This window comes from Ruditapes philippinarum, unplaced genomic scaffold, assembly GCF_026571515.1.
Source record: "Ruditapes philippinarum isolate M1 unplaced genomic scaffold, ASM2657151v2 ctg613_1_1_1_1, whole genome shotgun sequence".
Taxonomy (NCBI): domain Eukaryota; kingdom Metazoa; phylum Mollusca; class Bivalvia; order Venerida; family Veneridae; genus Ruditapes; species Ruditapes philippinarum.
Window position 1 is genome coordinate 46,067 of NW_026856642.1, and position 14,733 is coordinate 60,799.

Genomic DNA, 14,733 nt, shown 5'->3' on the forward strand with positions numbered 1-14,733 from the left:
AAGGCCCATTGAACCCCATACAAAATTTTATTTTTATTTCTAAACCATCACTTTATTTTAAGCATCCAAAATGTAACATCAGTCATTACACATTGGCCATAATTACAAGGTATACATTGTAGCTAAAACTATATTTTTTGATTTTAGTAAATTTGGCCATTAGTAAAGTTATCAATTTCAAATCAGAGGAAAAAACGTATTGAATTCTGAGGCTTATTGGGCCTTTAAGGAAGGTTTCATTTTCATGCCTAATGCAGTCTTATTTTCTGAGCCCTTTAAACCTTAAGCAACCAGTCACGAGCTAAAGAACCAACATAAAATGACCAGCCGTAATATTTATGCAAGGAGCAACAAGAGTTACAGAAATTTATAAATATCTACCATCATGTATAAGATATAAATGATGTTTATACAAAATAATGAAATGATAATGGCCGACTGCTATTTTTGTGACGGTGACCTGTTACAAGGCTATTTTTGTATAAGTTTCAAGTTTTATTATTTGTCATATTCAAGGCCGCCGGCCCAAATACGCAATACAATAGCAAAAATGTGCAGCCACTTGTGTTATAATTTCCTAAAATAATATATATTACAAATAATAAAGAGAAAAAGAAATACAATAGCAAAATAGTGTTCATTTTACAACAGGTTGTGCAATCATTTTATATAGAACATGTACATGTTATACAATGCATGTATATGTACAATATTATAATATACGATGTACACATGTACATGTATTAATGCATGTGCAAAGACAAAAGATAGTTTACTGTTAATGTTTATATTTCAAGTAAATCTGTTCCACTACATTTAATCAAATCATCATCAAATTATACATATAATTGATACAGTGCTTAACTTTTTATTAAAATAAAGTGTGAAATCTAAATTAAAAGGCACATTATGCCCCAGAAATGAATATTTTTTAACTTATTTAGAAAGGGCAAACATGATCTTAATAACATTAAAATAATGGTTTTAGAGCATGTTAGAATGATGCTTATAACATGAAAAAAACAGAAGAACATAAAAAATAGACAGACTGGAACCCAGGCTACATTGTAACAATGAATGTGAAATAATGTGTCATAAAAGTAGCAAAATGTAAACAAAGTAGTATTATGACTTCCATACAAAATATTACTAAATAACTATAACAGTACTTTTTGCCAAACAGCAACAGAGCAAAAAATGGTTCAGGTAATTGGCCTGTGAGTAAATCTTTGGATACTATAAAAGTACACTGAAAATAAAAGCTTTGAAAAATAAAAATTAAAAGCATTACCTAGGCATAATGGGCCTTTAAAACTTAATATCATGTTTAAGGCGAGAGAATCTGGAAACAAATCTTTATAAAGCTATATATTTCAGTATGGTTTGTTGCCAGCAGATTTAATTTCAATCCTTTATTGTGGCAGCTGTTTTTAAATAATTAAAAAAAGAAAAGGAAAACAACTCCATATATATTGTGTGTAGTTTGAAGATTTGAAATTTATAATTTGGATTTTGAACTTGACTATTCAAAGAATAGGAAGAGGAATTGTTGTATTCACCCAGGTGTCGGTGTTGGCATTGGACTTGGGTTAAGTTTTTGCAATGCAACTGCAAGTTCGTATCTCCAAAACTACTGAATGGAATGGTTTGAAACTTCACAGATTTATTTGATAGCATAATAGGAGGTCACTGTCCAAGGCCCATAACTCTAACATAGAATAATGGCCCTTTTTTCACATACAAATCAAATTCACTGAAAACAAAGCTGTGTTTGACATTATACGCACCTGATCACATAGCAATTTTTATCTCCCCTGGCCCCAATTTTTAGCCTTATTCCCAAGATATTTTATACTTAAGATTTAAAATCTCAAAACTATTTTTCTATCATCTTTATGAAAAGTGATATATAAATATCTTTTACATATTGATGCTGTAATAATATTTTGCTTGATATTTATAAAACAATTTGACAATTCACCAAAATCAGTTATTTTTATTGCAGTTTTCATAATATGGTCAGTTAATATTATATAGGATATTGACCCATAAAGTTGCTGCCAAATGCAGTTTTTATATTTTGTCAATTATATAATTATATAGAGTATTGACCCCTAAAATGGCTGCCAAATTTGGCAAGGGAGGTAAATATTATAAAATCGGAAACTATCTATGGTTATACAACTTACAAGTCAAGAATTTGCTCCTTTTATTAATTATTAATAAGTTTGTAGCATGACCAAGACTAGTGCTGCCTTGTTCTTGGTCATAATGAAATATTACCGGTAATGAGATATATATATATATATATTGTTAAATAATTGTATCTGCTGCAGTTTTACGTCAGCTGATGTTATGTCATAAGATATAAATTCTTCGGCCTTTGCATTATCATTGCTGATTTGTAAGTAGTGTCCAAAATTCAGAGTTTTTGTTCATAGTACTGTACAGCGTGGTCATATAGATTTTCCGCAGACAATTTGTTTTGAATTTGAGACGGTAATATTTGGTTTTATCACATACAACAAAGAGTGTTTCTAAGTTTTGAGGCGGCTCAAAGTGCATTTGAAATGGTCATTTTGGCTTCAAGTCACCACTGAATAACAACATTATATTTTTTACTCACCATGGTATTAAATCATCACATAAATATGATTGGATGAGTAGAATTTTCAATCTCTGATATTCCGCCTAAATTATTCGCTAATAATGCTTTAAATACATGTTTATTTAATTTTTGTATACACTTATTTTTCTAGTGCGGTTGACCAATTCTAGCCATAACAACTATGGCATTCTTGAGATCTACTTTGAACGAACATGGACGGCAGTGTGCGATGATAGTTTTACCAATATTGACGCTATGGTTGCATGTCGCCAGCTGAACTTTAACGATGGCCGGCTCCAAAAAGGTAAATTTGATGTTTATTAAAATATGTGTATAATGTAATAACCATTGAAACAGATAGCTTTTATTAAAAAAAAGTTGAGGAAGACTTGGTTATAAATTGTTAGGCCTAGAAGGTTATATTATAATTGGTACATACTGGTATATATAGCAAGTCTGTATCAAAATAGAGGAAAAGTGAATTTCCTTGTGTTGTTACTTTTTTTTGTAGAACATCATTCTAGTATGGTTGTCACATATGAGTGCACACATGTACCTAAGTCACTTAGAATAACAACTGTGTCAGGAAAGTGATTCTTTATCTTGCTGGTCCAGAGGGCAGTGTTGTGTTTGTAAGGGGGTGGTCACAAATTTTGGAATTAGACACGAGTGTGATTTTTTCGATGTGCAAGCATATTTGTGTTATGAAATATATTAAAAGTAATGTTTGTCAATAACAAATTGCAACAGTGTGTTGCATCTAAAATTAAAACATAATGTATCAGCTGTCTCCACAATAAATGAGCCGCGTCACGACAAAACCAACATAATGCGATTGCGACCAGCATGGATTCAGACCAGCCTGTGCGTCCACGCAGTCTGATCATGATCCATGCTGTTAGCTTACAAACTTTATTATAAATAGAGAAACTGATAGCGAACAGCATGGATCCTTATCAGACTGCGCAGACACTCAAATATCAAGGAATATTATTCATATTAATGAAAACTGGTAAGGTCTGCCACTTTTTTGTCCAGTAATCAGTCTACCAGAGCCAAATCTTATGAGAATTTTGACTGTTGAAAATAGGAGGAAAAAACCTTTATGTTTTTTTACTGATGATTCTTGTTAAGTGGACTGGAAATCTGGAATTGTCGGGGTGTGTGGGGGGTATGTTTTCATTGTATATTAAAATTTTAATTTTGTTACTTTTCTAGGTTCAGCTCTCGGCATTAATCAAGCACCAATTAAAGCCGTGAAGTTTCAGTGTAAGGGTACTGAATCAAGCCTTAATAAATGCAAAACGACGGTTAGCAGCACCTGCCTGTCCAATAACTATGTCACCTTATACTGCAGTCGGACATTAATCATAGAAAAAGGTAAAAATTTCATGTTCAGAGACTTAGTCTTTTCGATTCATAATAAAGCTGTTGACCCCTATTAAAGCTCAACAGGAAGAGTATCTTATTAATAATCAAGGGGTCTCTGGTGAGGCGAAATTTCTTCGGGACATTACATAAATATATATCATTTATGCATGTATTGTATTGTTGGATAGTGTAACCTTATTAAGAAATCCGGAATGCTGGATATACCTTATGCCTTTAACTGTGTTGAAGTGAGATAACCAAAAAAACAATTCTAAAAAAACTGATTAAAGCCTGATTTTCCAAGGATGCAGTTGTAGTATTTAGTCTTGAATTGCTTGAACACCTTATTTTACAAGGAAATGATTTTAGTATGTAGTCTGAAATAGTAGGAACAAAACTGACATTTCTATTTTGAATATTCATTTTGGTTTTATGTAATTTATATTGCATAAATGTTACTAATCCACTATCTTATCTTTGCTAGATTTTCCGGAAATCCGAATCAAAGATGGTCAAAGTTCGGGCCTTTTAGAAGCTAATCAATACGGGTTCTGGGGACCGATATGTGACACTGGCTGGACCGATATGGAAGCTCATGCTGCGTGCCAACAACTTGGTAAAGCTGGTGGTTACGCTTATTACGCCACAACAGACTCTGACTATCCTATGGTGGTTGGAAGATTCAACTGTTCTGATGATGTGGACGCTCTTAATGAATGCGATTTCAAAGGATTCGGTGAATCCCTTGGCTGTCAATACCCAATAACTAGAGGGTCCAGACGAGCAGCTGGCGTCTTTTGCTATGATCATCAAGGTATGTTAATTTGCTTTTATGACTGGGAAATTTTGGGATGGGGGAAACCCGTAGATTTGTGCCGGAAAAGTTATGGACACTGACTTGGTTACCAATGGTATCATTTGATTGCCATGGCGATTGGATAAACAAATCATACCAGGAACTTTAAATTCTTCTAAGCTATGGTGATATCCAGCTGGTATTCAGAGGGTCTTTTATTTAAACGAAATGCTTTATCTCTTTCCGAGTTAAAACTGTTGGTTTTTTAAAAAAATGTTAGGGCTCACTGTTAACAAGCATTAAAAATTGATTCTAAGTACCTTTTTTGTTGAGTTTCTCAGAAAGATACAAATTCATCATTTGACCTCTTAATATTGTTTTAATGGTGTAATGTCAAACAAAGTAACAAGATCGCTATGTTCCTACTTTCAGATGGCGTACAATTTCGTCTCTCTGATCGCTGGTATGGTAAAGTACAGGTAAAACACAACGGGGAATGGGGCCGCATCTGCAACGCTAACTGGGGTAACAAGGAAGCCAGTACACTATGTAGACAGCTCGGCTATGTTGACGGACGGGCAGAAAACACTCCGAGTAAAAGTAGCGGAATGATACGCATGGATAATGTAAATTGCAGCGGAACCGAGAGTTCTATATTAGAATGCAATCATCGCTCTAGCTGGACAGATTCTTTAGAACCTTGTAACGATGCGAGAGCAATCTGCAATACAACAAGTACGTACATATTTGTTCGTTTTGTTCCATTTATTCCTGATAAATGCCATTTTTCAAGTTTCTTTTGGCCACATATCTTACATTTGGAATCATTTTGTGTTTCAGTCTTAAATTAAAAAATGCAATATATAAACTGTTGACATTTGTTGAAATGTAAATAAGAAATTTTTAGGGAAATGGTAAAAGGTGTTGAGTGGGTTGTGGTAACTTTGAAAAGTCAGGATGTATGTGTTTGTGTGTAGTCTGTGGATTTAGCTATTTGGCTAGTAGAATTTTGGTCATCCAGTTAAATTTTTCATTTCACTAGCTGATTGGTCTGTCAAAAACTAACAACGGATCACTATATTTTCTGCTAATGAAGTGACTTAATTTCAAATGGAGTAACTTATATTCTCGAAATAGAATTACAAAATGTATGTTACTGACTTAATTATTTTTCAAGACCTTTTTTGCTACTTTGCCAGTTGAACATTTTTGGGCTAGTAGAAATTGCCATCTACTTCCTATATGGCTTGTGGTTTTCTGATCATAAATTTTTTTATTGGATTCTTGTTCTATTTCTTTAATTCTTTTTGTAGCGTTATTTGATTTAAAATGCCTAGAGGTTGTGCTAAGGATGAGCATTGGAGAATTGCCCCTCACCATTATGGGTTTGAGTCCCGCCAGGTGGATTCTTTCTTGTGAGAATGCTGTCCACCTCTTTTATGAAATGTTGCCTGAAATAATATGGAGGAGCACCTGACGTCTTCCTCCACCAGTAAAGCTGGAATGTTGCCTTAATATTATGACCTTTACTGGCGCTGTGTGAGTGCAACATAAAAATAAATGTGATGGTGTGATGTGAAAAAACAATATTGATATTTTGGCATTTTTTAATCTTTACTGAAAGATAAGACTTACAAGAATTTGTGTTTTTAAGAAATATATTTTAGCTTTAAACACATGATCAATGTCTGGCAGACATTTTTTAACCACTATTCTGCCTCTTTCTGGGTGATAGGCAGACGATTTCAACCACTTTAGAGCAGCAAAGCCTCTTTCTTATAAAATGGTATTTATACCATCACTTGTGATACTGAAAATTGAAACGGTTGACAAAAAATGATGTTTTTATAAATATTTCATGTGATTTGTGTTAATTATGACAAAAAGCCTTGCTTGGTCTTTAAAATCGGATTCCTAAGGGGTTATTTTTTGTATGATTTGTTAATGTTGCAAGAAATGTTTTGGATGTCAAGTTGAACCTATCTGAAGACACAAGTTGATTAATTTGTCATCGTACGATATAGGTTTAAGAAGCTACGATATAGGTTTAAGAAGCTACAATATAGGTTTAAGAAGCTACGATATAGGTTTAAGAAGCTATTTGTGATTTGTTTGGTGGTTACCGAAGAAGTCTCCGATATCATTTTGTTTAGCAATTATTTAAACATTTTAAAAGTCATGAACACAAGAGATCGGGTTTCTTCTATATAAATGTGTTTCAGTAAAGAAGTGAATAAATAGGACCAATTTTTAAAGTTACTGTCGCCTCCCCTGTGTCTAGATCTTGATCAATATCGAGTGCATTTTTGCTGCACTGATATTTGTTCTCTAGTTCAACTTGTGTTGCTAGGTTACTCTTGTAACTGGCTGTGTTTGACCTCAGCGAATGGTCATTTAGGGTCATTTAAGGGTAGTGACCAGACGGAAACAGGTTGCTTGGTTCAAATTACAAGGGCTAGCCCAATAAAAGGAAGAATTACAATAATACACACTGTAAAAATAATTTCACCTTGTGTTTACTGGTTTTTCATTGCAAATCGCCCCTGTGTTTTAATAATGTGTGGTAAACAGCATCAAAATTTGGTTACTGGAATGGGTTTAATTATTTCTATTGTAGTTTGAATGGAAACTTAAAATATGACAATAATTATTTAACGTCCAACAATGAGTTTAATCATGCTCTTGACCTATGCTTGGTTCAATTCTGCAAACTTAGGGCTTCTGGTTTAAAGTGAATTGCTTGGTTCAAACTTACTTTCTTAGAGGTTCTGGTTTAAAGTCTGAACCTTCAGCATGAGCAATGAATGCTTAGTTAAAATTTTCGTATATATAAGATCAAGCATAGCCCTCCAGGGTATGCATGGTTAAAGCGTGTACCCTTTAGGAATGGCATGCCGAGTTCAAGCCGAGGACCGATGTGGGTTCTTGTAATGAACTTGTATCAAGTCCGAATCCTTTTAAATGCAGGATCACAAAGGGTCCTGAGATCCAGTGATGGACAGCAATCTGGAAATATAGGGGCCTGGATTAAACTTAAAGCATTAAATCTGCTTGCTTCTCAACCCGGGGATCATGGGTTCGAGCCTTAATTGGGTCACAACCATATGTTTCTTCATATGAAACCAGTACTGGTTGGTTCCTGGAAGCGGATTAAAACGTGATTAATATAAGTTGCAAAAACTTGCTTGGCAATCAAGCTTAAATTAAATATGTTTAAACCATAGATCATATTTATTATAAGGAAATCTGACAGGTGTTGTTCAGTACAAGATACTAATTAAAATGGTATTCAAGTTAGATGAAACCATATTTACAATTTTTTAGGTAAAAAAAAAAGAAGAAAATAACCATAGGAGTGTTAAGCAATTTCATGTAAACTTTGTTTTCTTTTTTTTTTCCATTGGCAGATGTGACCATGACTTTTTATGGCAAGAGTTCAAGAAAAAAAAATGTTTAAGAATTAATGTATAGCTCTGTTTATTGTCACAGTTGTCTTTTGCACTATCTCAGGTTTAATCTGGAGTATTTTGGTTTTAGCTGAAATTAAGATTAAAATTGGATGATAACTGTTTCCAAGAATTGAGAATAGCAATAATATTATGTCCGATCACTTAAAATGAAGGAAATGAATAATTGAAATTAGAAGTGTTTACATGTTTTTGATGAACTTGAAATTTCTTGCTGCAGTTAAAGTTGCACCACGCCCAGATTTATGTGAATTTTTTTTTGAAAACTTAAAAATTGAGCAAAAAGTTTTGTCAAGTGTATAAATAAAGCAATTAGGCAAAATTTTCTAAGGCATACTCAAATTTTGTGGGGTTTTTCCAAAGCTTATATCCCCCCCCCCCCCACACACACACAGGTACAAACAAACTTCCAAAGCTAATAAACCCCCCCCCCCCCCCACCAGGTACAACACAACTTACATAATTATGTACTGTTCACAATAGATATGACAACCTTTTGTATTCATTTTTGAAGCTGAAACCATAAAGAAAACAAACTTGTACAGTTGCAAACTTTGAAAATATGTGAAACAGATCTACTGGCAGCCTGAAGCTGTTACATAATTATGAGGAAATAACCTTTTTTGATGTATGGGGAATTAGCTTTTTTGCAGTAAAAGTTTTATGTATGGGGAAATAAGCTTTTTTACAGTAAAAGTTTGATGTATGGGGAATTAGCTTGGAAAACCCCACATTTGGATAACAACTATTACCTATGTCAAGTATGCAGAAAACTTTCTTTATAAGAACAATTCTGAGGATTAGTAGATTTAGCTGAGGGCTTGGGTGCTGGTTTTTCACCCATGGGCATATTGTTGCATTATGGGATGCATTATAGGTCATGTAAAGGTCTTCTTACACCTTTCTATCCTGGAAAATTGCCAAGTGACAGTAACAGTGTTGTAGTAATATCATTTCTTTATGGCATTGAAGATATTGAAAATTGGAATTGAATTTTGTTTTGGTGTTACATCTATTTTTAAGAAAAATGAAAATATTCGTGCACATTTTTAATATTTTTAGAAACAGTTATTAAAAAACAACAACAAAAAACAACCTGAAACAAGAACTGTTGAGAATAATTCGTCCTTCAAAGACAGGTTATTTTATTGTCACGTTGATATTATGCGTTGTTGTTCAGTGAATGAGATAACACTTTAGATCTGGGAAGTAAATTTTTACATGATGATCATATTTTATATGTGGGATGACAAAGCTTTCCGTTGTTAAATAATTTTTCCTCATCACTAATGTCCTTGATTGATAGTGTTTAAGTGTTCTGTTTATTTCATGCGACAGTCATTAATGAGAAAATCGGTCAAGGTTTGAATTCCGAGTTTTCTGAAATCATTAATTTACGAAAATACGCAATATTTTTATAACGCACTTTGTCCAGGTAGAGTTTTACCTTAAAACATAGAAATTTTCATGATAGGGGACAGCTAAGCTCAATAGGGAGAGCATTAGATTTATAATATAGGGGTTGCCGGTTTGATCCTTTAGAATGGGATAAGGCAAAATTTCTATGTGACAATTGACCATTGATCTTAGACATTGAGTATAGTGGCCATTTTGCTCGAGAAAATTGTAATCAGTGGTGAGTCAATAAGGAAAAGATAATTACATAGGCCGTCTGGTACGTGAGAGATACATGTATGACTAAAAATATGTTGAAATCAACAATGTAACACCTTGGACAAACAAAGATACAAGTAAACATGGCTTTTTTAGCTCGACTTTTCTATGAAAAGGGGAGCTATCCTACTCGCCCCGGCGTCGGCGTCGGCGTTAGCGTTGGCGTCACACCTTGGTTAAGTTTTTCGTACCACCCCACTTTATTTCAGAAGTATTACAAGTATGGCTTTGAAACTTACCATACTTGTTCACCATCATAACCTCCATCTACAGACAAGAGTACATAACTCTGTCAAGGTTTTTGACAGAATTATGGCCCTTTTTTGACTTAGAAAGTGTATTGAGCTTGGTTAAGTTTTTTGTACCACCTCACTTTATTTCAAAACCATTGGAGGTATTGCTTTGAAACTGACCATACTTGTTTACCATCACGACCTTCATCAACAGACAAGAGGACATAACTCTGTCAAGGTTTTTGACAGAATTATGCCCCTTTTTGACTTAGAAAATACATTGAATATGGGTAAAATCCACTTATTGCCTTAACCTTTGAGATATTGCTTTGAAACTTTTAATGCTATTTCACATCATTACCCCATCTGTACGCAAGAGAAGGTAACTCTGTCAAGGATTTGTTTTAAAAATTAAGGCCTTTTATCGACTTAGAATCTTGGTTAAGTTTTTAGTACCAGTCCACTTTTTGACTGAACTGTTTGAGATATTAATTTGAAAGTTGGAATACTTGTTTACCATCATGGTCCCAAAACATGGGCAGGAGAAGGTAATTCTGTTAAGGATTTTATTTGAATTATGGCCCTTTTTGACTTAGAAACTCAGTTAAGATTTTCATTCTTGTCCACTTTGTTGACTTAACCATTTGAGATATTACTTTGGAAGTTGGAGTTCTTATGTGCCATCATGAGACCTATCTGTAAGCAAGAGAAGATAACTCTGTGAAAATGTTTCTTGATTTGTACTTAGAAATTCCTAGTTAAAGTCTTGTGTGCCCTTAACTGTCAAAGTTTTGTTTTATAGGCAAGCACTAAAAAAGTCGAGCGCGCTGTCCTTCTGACAGCTCTTGTTTCACAGGTTGGGGAAGCAGCCTTGCCCTTAATTTTGGGGGAAAATTACTCGTTATATTTGCAAAAGGGGAAGAAAAAACTTAATATGAATTAAATTTTTTGGGAAAACTGCATGATTTTAAAGAATTTTTATTTGGGGAAGCAGCCCTATAACGGCCACTATGTATGTATCAAAATGTTAATTTTAGAAACTGCTCTTTCACGCTAGATTTGGTCTATAGGGCTGGCAAAGGCTAGTGGTTATAGCCAGTGAAATTCAGAAAAGTCTAAAAGTGTATATATATATTTAGCAGGAATTGGCTGATCATGTGTTTGTTTTAACTTCGTTTAAGTGCCCGAAGATTGTAAATTTTTGGCAGAATTTATTAGTGAAGGCGTTCTTACATTTTCGTTCTAGGGCTGACTTTATGCCCAACTCTCACAGTACCTTAGAAGAAAGAAATACAGGATGTTTTTGTATACGAGTCATTTCCTCAAATAATATTCCCTGAAAAAATCCCTGAAAAATATCAAAATTTGTACTAAATAAGGAAGCTAAAATGTTATTGTTTGTTATTTTGTTCAAATCACATTATCCCTCATCATGTCCAAACTGGGACTGTGGATTCTTCCTAATCCAGCTACATGTCGCTGATGGAATTTTTGTGGTTCTTTTTTGAAGAGCACCTGAGGTTTTCCTACACCTGTACGAGCTGGAATGTCGCCATACGACATTTTCAAAGTGTTGACCTTTAAACAGTGTCGATATGACCAAAAAAATGTTTTTGATAAAATCTTTACTATTCTACTTAACTCCAATAGAACGATTTTTTGTTTGTTTAGTTTTTAATGTTATGCTCTTTTAGAGCTTTGAAGGAGTGAAAAGATTAAACTCTTCCTTCTTTGAATGGATTAGAAAAAAAACTTTTCATGGATGATATTATTAATCTTATAGGGAGTGGTAGTTAAAATAGTATTAAAATAGCTGTGGTCAATTTTTATAAAGTGAAAAATAAAAAATTTCACCGTAAACATGGTTGTTGCATGGCTTTGGGCTTCTATTGAATTTTTGATGTTTTAGTTTAAGCTTGTTTAAATTTTTTTTCGAGATAAATAAGGAAAAATTATAGCAAAAACTGAGGAAGGGGCACTTAACTCTTGCACTACTCCATTTTGTCGTTATGTCTTTTTGGGTCAAAGTTTAAATTAAACATACAAAAATCAAAATTTCTGAACAGTAAGAAATCAAATGCTGTTCTATATTTAGCTAGCTGGGATTTTTTTTCTTTTCTTCATCTAATTATTGCGACACTAACTAAATTGTTAAACCCATAATTTACTACAATGTAAAATTCAGTCAATCGGCTAATTCAATAGTCTGATACTAAGATAGTACCTTTTGTATTTATCCCTTTATCTGCAGGAACCGAAAGTGATTATAAGCCTTTGCCACCTGTATTCGAGCCAGGCCAGCCAGACCAGGGGTAGCTCAATTTTGATATATAGATACCTTTTTCTTGAAATGGACTGTTCCAAATTCAAAGGTGGGCAAATCCATTAATGCAAATTTAGGAGGTTCAGGGTGGATAACAAGTTCACATGTTCTCTTCAAGGAGACAAAATGACATTGACTATATCTTGATAAAAACCTGTGTAAAAAAAAACCCAAAACAAAACAATGCAGATAGGTAGCTTAAGTTGGCAACATGCCAATATTTCATTGTAATGTGTGCACAACTTGTTTTTGTTTTGCTGTGTTATAAGCAATATATGTGACCTTGGAAAGCCGGAGGTTCACTTTGGGAGAAAAATTCTCTGACTGTTTTTATGATAACCATTTATTGATTGAAGTCTTGCTGATGAACATGTTGACATTTTTCTGTCAGTTTTTTTTTTTAATTTTTTTTCCTCCTGTAGTTTTTGTTTTGAAACATTTTGTTTTCTTTCAGTTGCGGCATAATTTAGATTTTTCTTGGGTGTAATTTGTTTGTTATTTGAAATGTTTTATTTTTTATCTTCTTAATTTTGATTGAAGATATAGCTGAAGATGATGTCTATTTTTTCTATTTATGTGTGGGGGGAAACGTGGAATTGGGGCCTGGAAATTGAGGTGGGGTAGGGAATTGAGGTGGGGTAGGCTTTTCTTGAGTGCATTTAAGTTATATGGTAATATATTTTAGCTTTTCACTGGCAATAATCAAGAAACAAAGTGATCCCTCAGAAGCATAAATTACAACAAAATTACAAGAAAATTGCATACTCGGTTTGTTGAGGTATAATGAATAAGTGCAACATCCCTCACACCCCCGTAGCTAGCACCGGCTTGAGCGGTTCTCAATTCTCAACACTTGTGGCAAAGTGGCTTTCTAGGCTTGGAAGTCAAAGGGTAACTTTATTTTCCCCTCAGAGTTGCGGGTGTAAATCCTTTCAAGAGCTTTTAAATTTTTCGTCTACATTTGAAGATGCTATCCATCTAGATTTGTTAATTTATTATGTCATAATGGAATCAGTATACTTTAAAGGGACTCCACAGAGGTTTTTTGACATGACTGGACTGGAAATAATTTTTCGAGATCATTACTCCATTTGATGTAGGTCTATACCAACAACTTATGTGCAAAATTTCAGATCATGTTAAGCTCGCTCTGTTTTTCCAGAACAATTATTATAATTGGGGAAAAATGGCCCATGAAATGCTTTTCATTCAAATTGGACTGAGAATAGATAGCACAAACATACAATTTTCTATGTATTTCTGAGTATATTTCTTAGTTATATTTGATAAATGATTCTGTTTTAAAGGCCTAAGATGATCTATGAGGGAAATTAAAATTATATGTTTTTAGGCTCAAAACCTCAGTGGAGTTCCTTAAATGTGATTAATAAAAACTGCTTTGCTTAAATGTTTTGTTTTTACTTGAAATTAATCATAATCTTTGTTTTTGTTGTTATACCATTATGGGAGTGGCATTCAATAGTGGTTAAGATGTGGGCTCCTCAATCCAGGGACCATGGGTTCAACTCCTACTTGGGTCATAACCATGTGTCCTAGTATGACAACAGTACTTGTTAGTACCAGGAAGTGGCCTTGATAAATGATTAAAATATAAATTTCAAGAATTTGTTTTTTATTCGAGCTGAAATAAATATGTTTAAACTTCTTTTTAAAATATTATAATTTCAAGGTCACTCGCAAATATGTCAATATTATTCATCCACTTCAATTGGGATGGTATTTTCATTTGAAAGTTTTTAAGTATATTTTACACTAAAAGTATAAGTAAATAGATCAAGTTGTGTCATTGGCCATTCATAATGCCAGGATCAATATAACCTTGGGAGATGTTTTAAATATTTTATTACATGTATATTAATGAAATGTCCTGTCGTATCAAACATTGCACACCACGTAGAAACTTATAACCTCATACATGCTTGAACACTTATTGTTTTGTTTTGTTTTGAGATATCGATAGTAAATATGGCTTTCTGTTTTGGAAAAAGAAAACAGTTATTTCTCTATTTTGTCTGCCTATATAAGTTGTCTTTTTCTATAATTAGAATCTGTTTTTGTTTTTTTTTAAAGTCAAGCTTTAATGATTGCAAGGTGGTTGTCATTGCGCAAATATCATGTAGCCTATTCCTCAAGAATTATAAAGGACATAAACAGAATTATTAACCCAAAATAAAGTAACATTTGCTTATTGTGACAAGGTGCAGTTGTAAGACAAGGGGCATTATTCTGAAAGTTATATT

The 14,733-nt window shown here is 33.5% G+C and overlaps 1 protein-coding gene across 1 annotated transcript in view; it reads left to right on the plus strand.

The window, feature by feature from the left end:
• The window catches only part of LOC132747199 (insulin-like peptide receptor), a 60,963-nt gene that overhangs the window by 7,570 nt on the left and 38,660 nt on the right, over positions 1–14,733 (plus strand). Inside the window, exons 2-5 of the mRNA XM_060736531.1 lie at positions 2,760–2,912; positions 3,827–3,988; positions 4,464–4,793; positions 5,208–5,510. Coding sequence (XP_060592514.1) covers positions 2,760–2,912; positions 3,827–3,988; positions 4,464–4,793; positions 5,208–5,510 — 948 coding nt within the window. The remainder of the gene's footprint in view (positions 1–2,759; positions 2,913–3,826; positions 3,989–4,463; positions 4,794–5,207; positions 5,511–14,733) is intronic.